The 17,387-nt window shown below is 44.8% G+C and overlaps 1 protein-coding gene across 1 annotated transcript; it reads left to right on the top strand.

The window, feature by feature from the left end:
• Positions 1-6,113: 6,113 nt before the first annotated feature.
• Positions 6,114-17,073, top strand: khdrbs1b (KH domain containing, RNA binding, signal transduction associated 1b). Its single transcript, XM_071913370.2, has 9 exons — positions 6,114-6,500; positions 8,467-8,588; positions 9,831-9,947; positions 10,378-10,524; positions 12,379-12,512; positions 13,284-13,521; positions 14,322-14,389; positions 14,749-14,807; positions 15,734-17,073. Exons 1-9 carry the CDS (start codon positions 6,407-6,409, stop codon positions 15,838-15,840), a joined length of 1,086 nt encoding a protein of 361 aa, XP_071769471.1. The 5' UTR covers positions 6,114-6,406; the 3' UTR covers positions 15,841-17,073.
• The last annotated feature ends 314 nt before the right edge of the window (positions 17,074-17,387 follow it).

Here is a 17,387-nt window from a genome sequence, read left to right on the forward strand (position 1 = left end):
TCAAACCAATAACTAACAGTAGTCAACGTCAGACAACATTATCAGACTTTAGCAGTTACCTAGTGTTTCTGTAGTGGTGACAAAACGTTAAAAAATATACATATTAGCAGTTTGAATCCCTGCACTCTCCGGGGAAAATATTACGCCAAACTCCCTTTAAGAAATATGACATATTAACAATTCCTTACTACGTGTCCGTAAAAACACATAACTCTAGAAACACAAGATAAAAAGGCATCATATGTAAACAGTCTTCTTGTCAATTCGGCATCAATATAATCCATAAAGATAAACTGTATTTCCATACAAACTTTAGAGTACATTTTGGATTTTGTCGCCTCAACTCGCTACCAGCGTCCGTTGGTTAGCTGCGCTATTTTAGTGGGAGAAGACCGTGGGAATGAGAGGCGAACCGTTAAAATAAATTAAAAAAATTAGATTTTTTCACTGAAATAAGTGCTGGTTGGGGGATCAGATACACGCCGAATTAAACACAGACTCATAACACTGTTAATTCACCGTCTATCATGTGTGTGTGCCGGTATTTGAGGAGTTTTTTCGGCCGTTACCAAAGTAACTACCCGGTTTGCTGCTTCCTGTTTGGTGCTGGAGAGAGCGCAAGCAGGTTCATTCAACATACGCTAGCCTATCTTTTCCTATGTTCTATTTTCAGTCAATAATCGCAGTTAAGCTAAATGGCATGTTTCTTACCTTTGTAACAGACTCCTGTGTGGATTCAGTGACAGACTGTGATTGACAGCCAAAGCATGCTGTGGCAAACGATCAGCGATGGGTTCGACTGAACCAACTCAAAGGGTGGTCCAAAAATGTGTGATTTTTTTTACTTGTTTTTGTCAGTTGCTGAAAATAGTAAAATGATCATTGATATAGGCTGCTTAAATATAATCACCTGATTGCAGGGACTGTATGATGATAAGTTTATTTTTAAAAAGACAAAAAGTGGGGTAGCAAAACCATAACTTTGCTCCCCCTAATTGAATAATGGGGATGCATTTGCTCCACTTGCTCCATTGCTCAGGCGCCTATGACTATCACTCAACACAGTGTATGCTAAAGTGTTAGCATGGAACCAACTATCACTCAACATTGTATGCTAAAGAGTTAGCATGGAGCCTATCACCCAACATAGTGTACACTAAAGTGTCAGCATGGAGCCTACTATCACTCAACATAGTGTATGCTAAAGTGTTAGCATGGATCTACCAGGGACACATGGATGATTCCTATGTTCTCATCACTTAATAGGTAAGTTGACCAACGGGACAATTTCCCAAAAACTTGGTGTATTCCTTTAAGGTAATGATTTTGTATATTTTTTTCTATCTATCTATCTATCTATCTATCTATCTATCTATACATTTTAAATTTAAATGTATTGATAATTATTTATTTATTTATTCATTAATTCATCATTCAAAATGTTTACTATTTTGGAAATTAACTTCAAATCTGCAATCCTAAATGCAGCTTCAGAATATCATGTATTTCATAAAGCTGTGTTCATACATGCAGATGCTGTAACATGTAGCAGCATATGCACATTATAAAGTGCCTTGGATACGATGTGTCTGTGTGTAATGGAGCAGGCTTGCCTGAAGCCCTGGAAGCCTTAAATATCTCCCACAGCCAGCTAATGTTTGCTTACTGATTCAAGGGAAGGGTTGAATGCAGACTGTTACCTGTACGATCTCCCAGAGGTACCACTGGATATATAAACTTAACGAGCCACAGGGCATTATGTGAAAATATATATGTGTCTATAAACACTGTATTGGCTTTCCATTTGGGTTCAATGAATGCGGCTGTGTAGCATAAATCAATACTGTAGGATAAGGATCTTTGGTGGGAGAGCGTACAGCGCTTAGATCAAAGTATCAAGGAGAGAGGGAAAGCCCGTGAGTGTAAAACATGTCCTACATAAATCACACACACATGCATGCACACACACACACACACAAAACAACAATAACAGTGCTTGCAGAAAAATCAGAACGTCGATGAAAATAACAAATGAAATCCTTGAGTATGAGTAAACAGATCCAGCCACTCCTCTGCCCCCCTGGGCAAAGCAGCGGCCTATTTTCTTACAGCACAAATCACACCAGTCAAATCAGATGGTATTCTTTAAAGGAATACACCAAGTTTTTGGGAGATTGGCCTGTTGGTCAAATTACCTGGTAAATGATGAGACCTAAAGACACCGAAATCATCCATGTGTCCCCCGGCAGATCATTCACTCCGGTGCCCCATGCTAACACTTTAGCATACACTATGTTGAGTGATGCGATTAGCATTATCTCAAAAGTGAGAAAATGAGAACTTGAAGCAGCTCTAAAGCTAACTGGTAAGTAGACTAATCTTAACTGATATGTGACCAAGTCTGGTAGTTTTGTGCAGGAAATTGGTAAAATGTACATAAAATACGATACAAAAATGACATATCGTGAAGGGACTATTTTACCTGTTTCCATAAAAAGGGAAGGTGGTGAGTGGTGGGAGACTGTGTACAGCTAAACATCACTACACAGCGGATGAATACGTGGTTGCTCACATGATATAGTTCCAAAAATAAACATGGCTACATCAGCTATATTGAGTAAATAATATTTATTTTTTTTAATTTATGAATCTACAGGCCATTAAGTAAAACCACTAACAACTGTTTCTTACTAAAAGTTCAGTCTTCTTACTTTAAATAATGCTAGTCGCCTACTATAAAGTGTATGTTAAAGTGTTAGCATGGAGCCTACTATAACTCAACATAGTGTATGCTAAAGTGTTAGCATGGAGCACCGGAGTAAACAATCTAGGACACATGGATAATTTTGGTGTCCACGTTCTTATCACATAACGGGTTAAAAAATATTACCAGTTCCAAATCCATGTTTATATTAGTCTTTCTGTACTCTTCTTATATTTCAGAAGACTGTTGGGCCTAGAGTGGACTATGCTCAATATTTCTCAAAAGGAGTAATTAAGTCTGTTTTCTTTACAAGGGAAACGCTGCAGTCAATTCCTCTCAACTCTGTCAGAAACGAAACAACCTGAAATGTCACATTACTTATTCATTGCAGCAAACGATGTTGTGATTTCACCTGCCATGCTTTTTGCCCTCCGGTTTGTCAAGAGGGTATGTTAAAGTTTTTTGGCTGCTGGGTCTGCGCCAAACATCTTTTTTTGCGGTGCAGCAGAATATCTGAACGTCCTCGCTAATGGCTTTTCCTAGAACTGCCCAAATAAAACTCTCCAACCCTCCAAGCAGTGGAGCAAGACTCCTGCGATGCAAATCTAACTCTTGGGTTTCCAGAGGCGTAATACCCGTAATGTAGTCCAATACATTTTCAGCAGGTAATTTTTTACAAAGCGTAAAGATATTCATCGAAATCCAAACCACCCGTGGAAATTTGAACAAATTTGCCTGCGTTGAGATTATTTTCAAATCTTTGATGCGGATGCCTCCCCGGAGACACTGATCATCAACAAAATAATCACTTTGCGGGGGGCGACAAGGAGAGAGGAAGGCATGGGCAAGAGATGAAGGGAGAGCTTGTTTTGCGTGTGTGTGTGTGTGTGTGTGGGTGGGTGGTGTGGAAAGCGGAGGAGGGGGGTGGGGGTGTTACAGACCTAAGCAGGTGTGACAGTTCTGAAAGCTTTCATGGGGAAAAAAAGGTTCCTCCGGCCTTGTAGCGATGCTAAACTGAGCGTGACCCTCGGGCTGAACCCAGCCGACTCTCTCTGGCTTTCTTTCTCTTGGCTAAACTGACCTGAAGAACAGGAAAACCCTCCACTATCAGTGTGGTTAGACATACCGTATGGGATTACAAATTCCCTCTCGCTCTCTCTCTCTGTCTGTCTCTTTCTCTCTCTCTCCACCACTTTCATTTTCTACCTGTCTGTTGTGTTTACTACGATTAGACCGTCATATCGGTTGTGTGGGAGGATTTTACTCAACAGCTCCAGGCTGTCAGTCTGTAAAACCTGCGATGACCCTGCCTCACCCTGCCTTAAGCAGCTGCTGACCCACCTGAAAGAATGTCATTACTCTGGCTTTCAATGGTGATTAGTGTCCCATGATGGTAAATGCTGTTTAAAAAGCTTTATCACCCAAGGGTGCAAACTCTGGGGGAAGTGCTGAATTCTTGTCATTTTTTGGGGGAATTTTCGGTACAGATATTGAACAGCGGCGCATATCAGTCTAACCCCCGTGTTTACCCCAATTCCATCTGCCCCTGTTTACCCCAGACTGTGTGTCTGTATGTTAGGGGACGGGGAAAGTCCACACAGGCAGAAGGCAAGGGAGCGGGGCTATCGGATTGGAACTCCTCCACCTGCCAAGAGAAGTAATTCTTCCTTTTATGAGCCAATTGATATTCAGCTCACAGGCTATCCATTCTGTCAATGACAAGAGGAGTCAGGGCAACCTTGCAACCCCCAACACTAATAACACTGTAATGGTCAGAGATAGATCAACCTGAACGCTGATAGTTAGAGAGGGTGCGCGGCCTCCCATAAGTGTTTATGGCAGACAATATTTGCCTTCATTTGTTTTGAGCAGATGTACGCTTGGGTACACCTGCGGTCGATCGTAATAGTTTTCACTCCGGCGGCCGATTGACAAATGGCCCGCCGTTTTTTTTTGCTGTTTGCTCAAAGAGCATCTGGCCGCAGATAATGCACGCTGTACGCTCGCAGACACGGGATGTGGAGGGGGAACGGCGTGGCCTCGCTTTGTATGCATTAGGCCGGCTCTGACCTCTGACCCGCCGCGCGCCACTCGACGCTTGTGACAGGTTCATTACCGCCGTCCGAGTTGGGGGGGGGGGGGGGATCAATCCAAGATGGAGTCTGTTCCGGGCATTCTGCAACGATGCACGTGCTTTTCTCTTGCGCATATCCCTCCCCTAAGTGTTTTGGATTCGATACGAGTCGAGAGGAAAAAGAGGGAGAAGGCAGAGAAAGGGCTTCTTCAGACGGGTACAGTTGTAGCAGTGTCCTGAGCTGTGGCCCGCTGCCTGTCATGACCAGGACGGCCACTAAGAGGCAGTAGATAGCCTAGAATGAAGCTGCCACGTCTCCAGCACCCTGCATGGACCGAGATTAAATTGCCAAATTAAAACACTGGTGATGCGTCAGCATGGATCATTATCATATTCATATTAATTAAGATAGGGCTGATATGAAAATTAATTGTACTGCAGTATTTGGATGTAGGATTCCCTTGCATGAGCTTATATTCTTCTGTCTCCCACTGTCATAATTCAGGTGATTTAACTTTGGGAATATCATTTCAGGTAAACCGAAAGCCAGGATATAATCCAGGTTAGGCCATTGATGTTGCTAGAATGAATTGGACAGCTGGAATTAGTGTTGAGTTTCTGGGTGGTCTTTGATTTTATATTAATAAAAAAAAACACGACACCCCCTAAAAGCAGGAACACCCAAAACAGTGCCGAAAATCTGATAGTAGTATTATTGTATTCCCTTACAAAAAAGGATATTATACAAAAATCACAGCAAAGTTATTAAGTCCCTATAGGAATATTACAGACATACCATAGGAGATCAAACATAGCAGAAAGTATAAGGTAAGTATGAGGTAATAAACTCTCTGTTGAATACCACAGACACACTGTAAGTCCCTATAGGAATATTATAAGAATATTATAGTGATTTTTCGTTAGGGTGATAGAAATGTTATAGTGATGCCATAGGGAATAAAAATACCATCAAGTGCAATAAAATCACTATAAACTCACTATTGAGTACCACAGACACACTATAAGACCCATAAGGAATATTCCTACAAGTTCCTATAGGAATATGATAGGAATATTATAGTTTTTTCCTCGGGGCAGAGTGACCTCGGGAGCAGCCTTGGTGACTCCATGGCTCTCTGGGTGGTCTAGACAGTTTTATTATAATAGCTGTAAAATATACGACAGCCCTTACCGCGGGCACACCCATAACTGCTGAAAAATCTGATAGTAGGATTATCACTATTGGAGGAGGCGCGCAACAACACAGCACAGTAGGCGGCGTCAGTCCGGCAAAGCTGCGTCCTTCTGAGCTCACTTCCGTCGGTTTGAGTCGGATCATTATTCTTCCAGTCTCCCCGCTTTTGTTCTTCCATTTCCATCCAGCCAGCGCTGCCGAAAGCAAGGGGCTCCGCCGCTCCGGAAAGCACAAAGACGCAAAGCAGCGGGTCCGTCCGTCGCCAAAACGCACGGTAGCCACATGCGAAGCGCAGTCTGCGAAGCGGATACACGGCACTCCGTAGTTACATAACTGGACTACTTTTTTTCTGTTGTTGTTGTGGCTTTTTTTTTCCACGCAAATTTTTTGTTGCACCGAAACAGATTTTTTCTTTGCCCCCTCTAAACTCAAAATGGAGAACGACGGCAAATATCTCCCCGAGCTGCTGGCGGAGAAGGACAGCCTGGACTCGTCGTTTACGCACGCCATGAAACTTTTATCCGCAGGTAAAGTGCTCTTATGTCGCTTTCTTCTGGGTAGACGGGGGGGATCTGATCGCACCCCCCCCCCCAAAAAAACGCACACCTTCCATGCTTTGTGCGTTCGTGTGGTGGTACGGGACGCGGAGCTGCCCCGTTAACCGCTCACAATAATTCCCTTTTCACGGCTCGGTAATGAATGGGTGTACTGACACGTGTAGGGTGTAATCTAAAGATTAGCAATCGGGTAATTAAAGACGAGTTCCTTTGTTGGTTACATGTAACGCATGTTAACAGACCTGTTTGCTGCACTGCACGAGACGCACTTCAGAATGATCTTTTGAATTATTTCCTGCTCTCCTTCCTGCAGCTGCAACGTGTCGTATGTGCAATCTAGCGTCCAAAAAAAGACTCGCAGCCCCCCCGTCGTGTCCGAGCTGCAAACTTGGACTCTTTCGGAGAGAGAGAGGACATGCATATGGCCGTGTGTGTCCGCTGCCGAAGTCCCTGTTGATCTCATTGTCTGGCAGCGGCGTTGCGCAGTTAAAATGTGCGCCAGCTTGCGGGGTCACCTCGATACTTTGGAGGCTGAAAGGCGGCGGCGCGGTGGCCTAGCGGCGAGAGGGAGCGCGCCGCAGCCGGGGGAGCGGGGGTCCGAGCCCGGGTCCGGGTCCGAGCCCGGCGTCCGCCCTGCCGAAGTGTCCTTGAGCAAGACACCGAAGCCTGTACGGGGCTGCAAGGGCAGGGGTTTTTCCTAAAAGCAACAAAAAAGTATATTGTTGTTGTTATTCGTATTGTTATGCTCAATGTGGATGGACACGACGCACCAGACCGGGCACTTCAGCTCTTTTAAACGTAGTTTGCTGCTTGTTGGGAACGTTTTTCAGTTGTTGTTTTTTTTTCCCCATCAGCCAGCTCTAACAGCATGCGTTTAATTCCACTGTTATCCTTACTTTTTATTGTTTTTTTATAAGGATACCATGCAAATATCACAACAAACGTATAACTCCCTGCAGGAAAAAAAATGAGTGATGCCATAGTAGATATAAAAAAAAATATAATGTCACCATATACTCACTGCTGAGTACCACAGACACACTATAAGAACCTATAGGAATGGTATAGTGATGCCATAGGATCTAAAGAAAATAACATGATTAGGACACTATAAAGTCTCTATTGAGTAGATATACAAGTGCTAGTAGGAGTGTTGTAGTGATTATGTTGTCAGGGCGTCTCTGAGCTCCATGTTGTGTTGTCGTCCATGTGCTTTCCCAGTGGCTGGTGGGGGATCTGCTGCAAGCTGCTTGTGTTTGCTGCTGCTGCTGCTGCTGCTGCTGCAGCCGAGTTGCTTGGATGACTAGCCTGATAGTGGTAATGAATAACTTGACTGGCTTGCTGTCTTTGTCTGGGCAGATAAGGCAAAATAAAGGCTATGAGTGAGAGTAAGAATGATCCAGAAAGACCAAGTGTGTCAGTGTGTTACCTCACTTAGACATCTACTATGGCTTCCCCCGTTCTGCAGCTGGTAGACTATACAGTGGCTGACATGTTTGCACATTGCGGGCTCAGGAGTTGTCACGGCCAGGAGTGAGGAGGTGGTTTGAAATGAACTGCTATGATGGCGCCGTTGGGTGCTGAGGGCGCTGGAGATTGGGTGCTGTGCCGCTGTGGGTGAGGCGGCTCAAGGCGCAGCACGGTTTAACGCTGAACGGATGGAGTGGCGATGCCGAACGGCTGTAGGCTGCTTCACAAAGTGTAGCCGTGAAAACAGATTTTTTTTTTTTAAATGGAGGTTTGACAGAGGCAGGATCACAAAAGGTACTAGGTGGAACGCTTACTGTTTTGCCCATGCAGTGCCTGCTACTCATGTGGAAATACCATTGTTTGACGTAGCTGTAAGTGCACATAAATCTCCACCGCGACCGGGACACACTTCACCACGCTGAATTCTGTTTGATTGCATGAACGCTGTCCTTTTCCCCCCCTCTAGAAATCGATAGAATCCAGAAAGGCGAGCCCAAAAAGGAGGGGGAAGCGTACCTGGACCTTTTCACAACGAAGAACATCAAGCTTAAGGAACGAGTGCTCATCCCCGTTAAACAGTATCCGAAGGTGAGCCTTCCCCCACCCCCCTTTTTTTCCCCTTCTTTTCTTCTGTCCTCTTCTCCCCTCTGATCCCCCTCTTGATTTAATTCATTCGGCAGCCCCGTTTCAATTACACAAAGCCATGGGGTTACTTGGAACTCTCAAATTACTCCTCTCGACCATGATCTTTTAGCTCTGGAGTATAATTACAGCAGATACCGCCGTGTTTTAGAACATCACTAAAAGGATCAAAATGTTAATATTGTTATGGTTAAGGGCAGCTCCAATTTCCTGCGCGATTCAAACTGCATTCGGCAGGCTGGATCATCTCCTCTGTTTGCATTCAGTAAGCGTCTCTTTGCCGGCTTTATCGTCTAACCTCAGGTGTGTTCGTCCATGTGAAGTGAATCTATATCTGGCTCAGGCATATGGCAACATTAATTGTAGGCCTACGGTCTGTGATGCTGGAGCGGCGGTGCTGCGGATCTACTGAGGTTCTAACCTGTCCTGTAAAACATACGAAACACATTTTTCTTGCTCGTTTGCCTCTTTTAAATCGAAGACGGCTTAATTTAATCGGGTCGTCTTCGTTTCTTTGGCTGCTGTCAGAAGCCTGTGTTGTGAGTTTTAGGATTTGATCAACTTTTTGAGCTTTACAAAAGTGGATAGGCCGCGGCACTTCAATAGATTATTCTTTTTTTTTTTAAAGAAGTTGTGCTGTTCTGTTCTAACAAGAATAAGATCTATAGATGCTGCCCCATCCCGAGCAGTAGATCAATATGATGTAAGATCCTGTCTGTGGAGTCAGACAGCCTTCTGATCTCACAGAGTTGGTTTTATGTCGTAAATCAGACCATTAAGACTGGGTTGACAAAGCTAATGAGAGGGTTTTTTTTTTTTTTGTGGATCCGGAAGCTTCTTACACAACTCCAGGAGGAATCGCTTCCTCGGAGCAGTACAGTATCTGTGGGTAAATGTATTTGAAGGCGACAGCTAATTGTGGAGAAACATCAAACCTACACAGTAATTGCATCGCTTAAAGTCGGCGGAGGTATGGATCGCAGCCTTTGACTACAAGTTGCTCGGATGGTTGTAGGAAAGAGTTACTGACGGTGTTACGGCCCTCGAGGGTTCATATCGACCTTCCCTTGTAATAGTACTACTTAAGGCTGCAGTGTGCGCAACAGGACCCCTGACTGTGATCGGCAATGGGCTACCTCTCTGCGATTGTCAGGCTAATTTTATTTTGCGCTTGCTTTTTGTTATCAGTTCAATTTTGTGGGGAAGATCCTGGGACCTCAGGGCAACACAATCAAACGTCTGCAGGAGGAGACCGGAGCCAAGATCTCTGTGCTGGGCAAGGGATCCATGAGAGACAAATCCAAGGTAAAACACTCTACACACACACACCTGGTTACACGCACCTGTGGGAAGGGTACCTGAAGCCATAACACATCTGTCCTGTATTTGAGAAGGGGGGCGCCAGGCAGGCAAGCGGGGCCCAGCTGGCGACCACTTTGCCGGGTGTAGCTCAGGCAGGCGTAAACGCAAAGCCAAGGGCGTCCGTCGCACCGCACATCTGCCACGCACCCCTTTAGGAAAGCCCGCTAAGTGTGTTACCTACCAGTGTGATGTGATTATTAAGCTATATATTGGAAGGGAATATCACACCCGCGCTCGATGCCTTCAGAGCTAGACGGAATGCAATTACGCGTTGCATAATTCATTCGAGTTTTAGCAGCTTATTAAGGGGGACCGCAGAATTGGCTGTGTGTTTTTGTTTTTTCCTTGGCTGACTTGACACTCCTTGTTTCAGGAGGAGGGGCTGAGGAAAGGCGGCGAGCCCAAGTACGCCCACCTGTCCATGGAGCTGCATGTGTTCATCGAGGTGTTCGCCCCCGTGCCCGAGGCCTACCTGCGCATGGCCCACGCCATGGAGGAGGTCAAGAAGTTCCTGTTCCCTGTAAGTGGCCTCTGCTCCTTATTTTTTTTTTTTTCTCAGCCGTTGTCATCTCGCCTGTTTGTGTCAAATGCGAGACTGTGATGTACTGTGCTCAAAATAAGCCCCAAAATGAATACGCGGACGCGCATGTGCCGAGTCAGAAAGTGTGCCTTTTCAAAATGGCGAGTCACAGCGTGGGAGAGGGGAATGGAGGGGGGAGCGGAGGGGAGGGGGATGTATTTACCTGGAGCAAACAGACCCGATGGCGGAGTCGAGGAACGTAAAGAAATCGGCTTAAGAGGAGGAATCGGGCGCCTTTCACCGTGTCAGCAGACCCGGCCCCTTCATCTGTCGGCTTACGCGTCCGTCCATCACTCTGTCTTCACCCGATATTTATAGAGTAAGAAGAATAGGCCCGGAGACAGACACCGCCCCTCCGGACACATCTGTGGTGAATGTTGCTCCGCACGGCCTACGCCTAGTATATTGGTTTTATGCTGAGGGATTCTGGGGTTGGGGCCAAGTCGGCCCGCTGTCGAGCAAACTCCGGCCCACTGTGTTCTAACAAAGCCTCGTGTCAAACCGGGCCAATAAGCCCGGGATTTTGTGGGATGCCTTACATTTTCTAATTAGTGCGCCGGAGTCCTCGGAAGAGGGGCAATGTAATTTGTAATAGGGGAGAGATGAATGGGCCGATGAACAGGTTGCGATGGCGTTATTGCCGTGTTACACAAAAGGCCGTCCCCTGCAGAACCTGTCGTTACAATTTAAGGCCATAATCTTTCAGGCTAGACTGCCTTGGGGCCATATTTTAATGAATAGCTGGGTTCCTCAAAAAATGGATGGACTTAATTTTTTGGCGACGTGATTGATATATTACCTGTACAGGAATTCCAGACTTTTTTTGTTCTTTCTTGTCCTATATAAATATATATAGCGATTGATGAAGATGTGGATTTAAGGACCCAAGACACATTATTTTCTATCGAATGCACAATATTTGCATATATATCATTATGGCTGAAGAAACTAGGCTGTTACTTTAATCCGGACAGGTTGATGGGTAAAGGCATGTTAACTTGCTGGCTTGTTAAATGCAGTTGCAGTCCCATTGCTCCCAGCCAGAGATAAATTTGTAATCAGTTAAATGGCTTGTGTTTGCCTGCCTTCGCTGCAGATAAATTGAACGCTGCCGTCTGCACTGCATATTCTAGCATCCGCTGTGTTTTTTTTTTTTTTTTCTCTCTTCCCTTTTCACCCAGCCGTCATTAGAGCACCGTCACCATTCCTGTCCGGGGACTGATTTATGAAAAAGAATTGATTGGGTCACAGTGCGACTTCTGCAGATTGCTCCCAGGAGAAAGGCGGCGGATTGTGTCGCGGGATTTGTGCCGCTCAGACAGGCAGCCTCCGCTAATCCACCCCAACTTATTGTTTCAGAGCGATAGAAAAGGGTAACCGCTCATGTAGTCACACACGACTTGCCAAGTGCAGAGACAAGTCCATTTACCTTGTGCGCATGATGCAAAAGTACAGTAAGGCAGGGAGCTATGGATGTTACCCCCCCCCAAGACACACTCTGAGTCACCGACACAGAGACTTTGCTTTGTTTTGTTCCGCTTGCTCTGTTAGGCATTAGAGGGATGCCATGTTTTCCAGCGGCTCAGTAATTGCCTTCCACTCTTTTATTCATCACTCCTTTCTCCTCCTTCCTCTGAACTGCTCCTTTCCTCCCTCTTTGCTCTCCATCTACATTTGCCGTCTCTTGCCGTGTCCTCTGCTGTTGTTTCTCATCCTCTCTCTCTCTCCCTTTTCATTTTCTTCCTGTGCGTGTGTTTGGTGTGTGTGTGTGTGTGTGTGTGTGTGTGTGCGCAGGACATGATGGATGATATCTGCCAAGAGCAGTTCATGGAGATGAGCTACCTGAACGGAGGCCAGGAGCACGGAGCCCGAGGCCGAGGGGGCCTGCCGGTCAGGGGCCGCGGAGGACCCCCTGCTGGAGCACCCAGGTGAGGAGACACACACACACACACACACACACATGCAGGGTCTGTTATATAACGACAGCTGCTGGGTCATTGAGGTAACAGAAAGACGATGCTGTTCGTCTACCACTTTGTCCATGTAGTGGATTCTGAAAGTGCTGAGCAAGGCTGGAAGTACAAATGACATTTACTCTCGTTACTTTAACTGAGCAGCTTTTTTGGGTACTTGTACTTTAGTAATCAGTAGTTTTTTCAGCATGTTTTGACATAAATATGATACCTCGCTACATTTTGAATCGCATCACATTTTTCAGCCTCTCCATAAGCATCTTTAACTGGTCAGTTTATGAGGGGAACAAGGTTAGGGAAAGTCAGTGAATGCCACTGGATGTAAACCCATGGCCTTGACGTGGTTACATTTAGTTTGAGTGTGTTGGTGAAGAAAGGAGGGATAGTTTGTGCAAAAACCACCACTAACACATCCCTAAGTTGTTTATTCATGCTGAATTTCTTTATGCATTTTAAATTCTTTGAAAAAGTTCAAACTCTAGGTTCTCTCATCCTTTTTGCATTGCATGGCAAAGATCATATGTAATGACATTCTGTAATTTTTACATTTTAAATGAGCTACTTTTACTTCTACTCAAATAAAGTCTCAGCCAAGAGCACTTCAACTTGAGATAGATCTTCTGGTGCTCTTTCCATCCCTGGTACTGAGTAGCATTTCTAATCCCCTGCGTCCCCCCTCTTGTGCTCCCCTCTCCTCCTCCATCTTCTTCTCCTCCTCTCCTCCAGGGGCAGGGGGATGCCTCCTCGCGGCGGTGCCGCCAGGGGAGGCGTGACTCGAGGCGGCCCGGCCAGAGGCGGGGCGGTGAGGGGGGCGCCGGCGGGACGAGGAGGACCACCGGCAGCACCCGCCAGGGGAGCCGTGGCGCCCCGGGCCAGGCCCCCAGCCGCCGGACCCCCCCAGAGGATGGCCCCTCCGCCCCCCCACCAGCACGCCCCTGCTGCAGCCGAAGCCTACGAGGAATACGTAAGTACATCGGCCGGCGGACGGTCTGATTGTCGATGCATGAAGCGGCGGTCTGCAGCGCGCGCCATGCTGTCAGATTGGACTTCACCAGACAGAATGCTATGAATCGTATTCTTCAAAAGAGAAAATCAGCAACTGATTGGAACTCATTTTGACATTTGACTTTTTGCAGCTTTTAGATGGGTTAGAGAGGAAAACCTTCGACAAAAGTAATTGTCTGATTTTCTGTAGTTTGATCTTTTCCTACACCAGACTTCGTACAAGAAATAAGGAATTGTAAATCAGAACTGATTTTGAGATTTGACCATGGTCTGACAAGTAAAGAATCTGTGGGGTTTGTTTCAGATTCCAATTCAGGCTACATTTCCAAATTCCAAGTCAAAAACCCTTTAAACTTGAATGTACGTAATGTAGACTCAAAAGAATCGCCAAGCCTACGAGGAATAAGTGGTACAACAGCCGGGGGATGGCAGTTTTTCTGTCTGAGATGCTGTCAGATTGGACTTCACCACACAGAGCGGCTGTGAATCAGTATTCATGACCTCTCCACTTGACAACGCTTGGCTGTTCCTAAATGAGATTTTTCTGGGCACCGCGTTAGATTTGAATCGCTCGTCCGTCAACAGAGGAATAAGTGATTTCAGACGGCCGGAGACAGAAGGGGAGTGTGTCTACTTTAGCAGAAGTGCGGTTCTTCGGGGACATCTTGACATTCATGATTCATGAACGAGCCTCTCCTTCAATCTCACTCTGTCTCTCTCCCGTTCCCCCCCCCCCCCCCCCCCCCCTCCTCTCTGCAGGCCTACGACGAGGGCTACACGGAGACGGCCTACGACTCGTACGACAGCTACTACAGTCAGCCGCAGGCGTGAGTGAATCCTCTCTGGTTTTCACCTGCCGCACGCATCGCACCGCCTAGTTGCTAATTTCATTTTTTTCTAAGGGGGATTTGGCGACAGAAGTATACTTTTTCGCCGCTCTCTGCACAAATTCAGTGTTGATGACGCTCCGTTTTCCTGGTTGAACGGCGTTATTTGGAGCGCCAAGAGGGACCGAGATGTTCCAAGCTAGAGAATCGGGCTTTGATCCTATTCATGAGAGCCAATTATCATCCCCCCAGACATTACAGGCAGTAGCTAGTTGATGTTTTCCAAAGATTTCAACAAAAAAAAAAAGTGATCTCCCTCTTCTCTCTCTCCCATGTTTTTTTTTTTTTTTGCCCATCAGAGAACCAGAATACTACGACTACGGACACGGAGAGACAACAGAGGCATATGAGTCCTACGGTGAGAAAAGCTCATCTTCATTTTCAACATGGCAGCCTTCCTTTAATCACTGCAAAAAAACATCCATCCTAACAAGTCATGCAGTCTAGTCTAGACTCTTAAAATCGTGTTTTTGTGAGATATTTTCACTCGTTTCCAAACTATTTTCTTGAATCAAGTGTAATTTCCATGATACTAGTGGAGTGAACTGCCTTATTCTGCTTCGTCTCAAGATATTGACACTCGTTTCTAGAGAAATTCCTGAAACGAGTTAAACTGCATTTGACATTGGAAACGAGTGAAATTATCTCGCCACATTCACAAGGTGCTATGTGCAGCATTTTAACATCAGTAAATCATTACCACATTCATTTTGGGACATGAGTATAATTACTCTAAGCAAATGAGACCGTCAGCGAGAAGATAGGCAGCTTCTACTGGCCTCTACTCTGCATTTTGTATTGTGTTTGGTGGGAAATCTGCTGCACTGCTTTACGGCGAAAAGGGAGATCGCTTTATGGCACAAAACAGTTAAAGCTTTCAGAGTTTCTTGCAATGGAAGATGGTGGAGGGAGTGAAAGGCCGATGGAAAAATCACTTCCAACATGTTTATCCTCTTCAGTAAAGCGGAAGAGAAAACCTTTGACTGATGAAGCAACATCCTCTTTGTGACAGGACAATACCACTAGCATAAGATGGAGGCTATCAATCGTCTTGATCATGATATATTGATATTTACATTGGACAATATAGTATATTAATGTTTAAAGCTACACGTACCACCTTTGCGAAAAATGCAATTTTACGACTGAATATGAGACTGCAGAGCTTGTTAAGATGGACATCTTTTTGCAGCGATTCCTCTAAATTAGAAAAGTGATGGTTAGTCCAAATTTAACTTTTAAATGTGTTCTCGTGTGTGTGTGTGTGTGTGTGTTCCTCCCCAGGCCAGGACGACTGGAACGGCACCCAGCGACCGGCCCCGGGGAAGGTCCCCCCGCCACCCAGACCCGCCAAGACGCCTTACAGGGAGCACCCGTACCGACAGTACTGAAGCGGACTCGCCACCCTTAACGTGTCGCCCTGACTCCCGCCTGTCTCCCACGGCAGCTCTCGCTTTAAGCAGCCCGACAAAAGTAATTGTCCGTTTTGTCTTTGGTTTGGTCTTTTCCCACGCCGGACTTTTTACGAGAAAAGAGAAAATCGGGAACTGAAAATCGGAACTGGTTTTTTGAGGTTTGACCGCGAACCCCCCTCCCCCCCCAACTCTCCCCCCACCAACCAACCAACCAACCAAAGCGGCTTTTAGATGGGTTAGAGAGGAGAACTTGCAACTTTTTTTTGTTCTTTTTGATTTGAGTTTTTGTTTATTTTGCTGTATTGTTTTTTTTTCTCTGACCCCTATTACCCCCCTCTGGCTTTTTTTGCATTGTTGACCGTTAATTTTTTACTGTTTGGGAGTAGTCATTTCTAGTGGAGTTAGTGGCTCCTTATCCACTTGTTAGTGTCTAAGGAAACCATTTTAATTGTTTAAAAAAGAAAAAAAAAAAGAATCTGTCGAGGGTCAGTTGCAGATTCCCATTTAGGCTACATTTCAAAATTCTGTTTTAATATAGCCGAATAAAAGACCTTTTAAACTTTCAATTATGTAATGTAGAAACAAAAAAAAATCTTAAATCAAGTGAAGGAAAAAGAATCAATGTTAATGGAATTCAGTACAATTCATTCTTGATGATGCTTCCCATTTGTTTTTAAATAGTTCTAAAAAGTTGTCCATTTAGACTTAGGCAGCAATATTTGTCATTGTACTTAGAGTTTTGAAATATAGCCCTAATAGACACTGTTGAGATGGACTGTCCTCATATCCTCAATTTGTTTTACATGTTAAAAGTTAATTTTAAGACTCTGAAGACAAAATATTTGTTTTATTTATGAGAACATGGCCAAGAGATGGCCTCCTGTTATGCTAAAAACAGTTCAGGTCTTCAATTTTTGATCTGATTCTCTATAAACTGCATGCACAAAGTACACAAAGAAGGATTGGGACAAAAATCTCCACATGGGTCTTCTCTTTCTACAGAGAAGGGATCCTGCAGCTTAATCCGAACTATTGTACATATTTTAAAACGTCCTAACTGTACTTATTCTGCCACTAGTATCTGTACCCTCTCCATAAAATGCATTATGCTACATGTGTAAGCTTGCCTAAATAGGTAACTAAATCTGTCCAAAAGATGTTTTGCAGCAGTTTGTCAATAAAGCTTAGTTTGTTTTTTATGAAACTTAACTTGGTTTATTTGTTTCCTGTCCTAGTAAAATTTGAAATGGCCTTTTTTAAACAACCTTCAGCAGTCAGATGTAGGTGTTTTGCTTTGTTTCTCATTCAAAAACGCATTTTAAATCTAAATGAATGTATTGACGTCTGAAGACTTTAACCCTACTAAATGATGTCTTGATTGATTATCAAAAGAGCACAACTTATTCTTTCTCTCTCTTTCTATACTTTTTAAAAAGGACCCAGAGGTAAGACCTCTAAAATAACCTGGATAGCTTCCTAATGTGTATAGAGTTCTAAAGCATTGAATGCCTGGGTATGTATAA

This window comes from Centroberyx gerrardi, chromosome 19 (genome assembly GCF_048128805.1).
Source record: "Centroberyx gerrardi isolate f3 chromosome 19, fCenGer3.hap1.cur.20231027, whole genome shotgun sequence".
NCBI lineage: Eukaryota > Metazoa > Chordata > Actinopteri > Beryciformes > Berycidae > Centroberyx > Centroberyx gerrardi.

Excerpts from the sequence above, each read along its gene's own strand:
- khdrbs1b (XM_071913370.2), top strand. The coding sequence starts at position 6,407 with ATGGAGAACGACGGCAAATATCTCCCCGAGCTGCTGGCGGAGAAGGAC. Across the intron at positions 9,948-10,377 it reads CCATGAGAGACAAATCCAAG|GAGGAGGGGCTGAGGAAAGG; the intron begins GTAAAACACTCT and ends TCCTTGTTTCAG. Across the intron at positions 13,522-14,321 it reads CCGAAGCCTACGAGGAATAC|GCCTACGACGAGGGCTACAC; the intron begins GTAAGTACATCG and ends TCCTCTCTGCAG.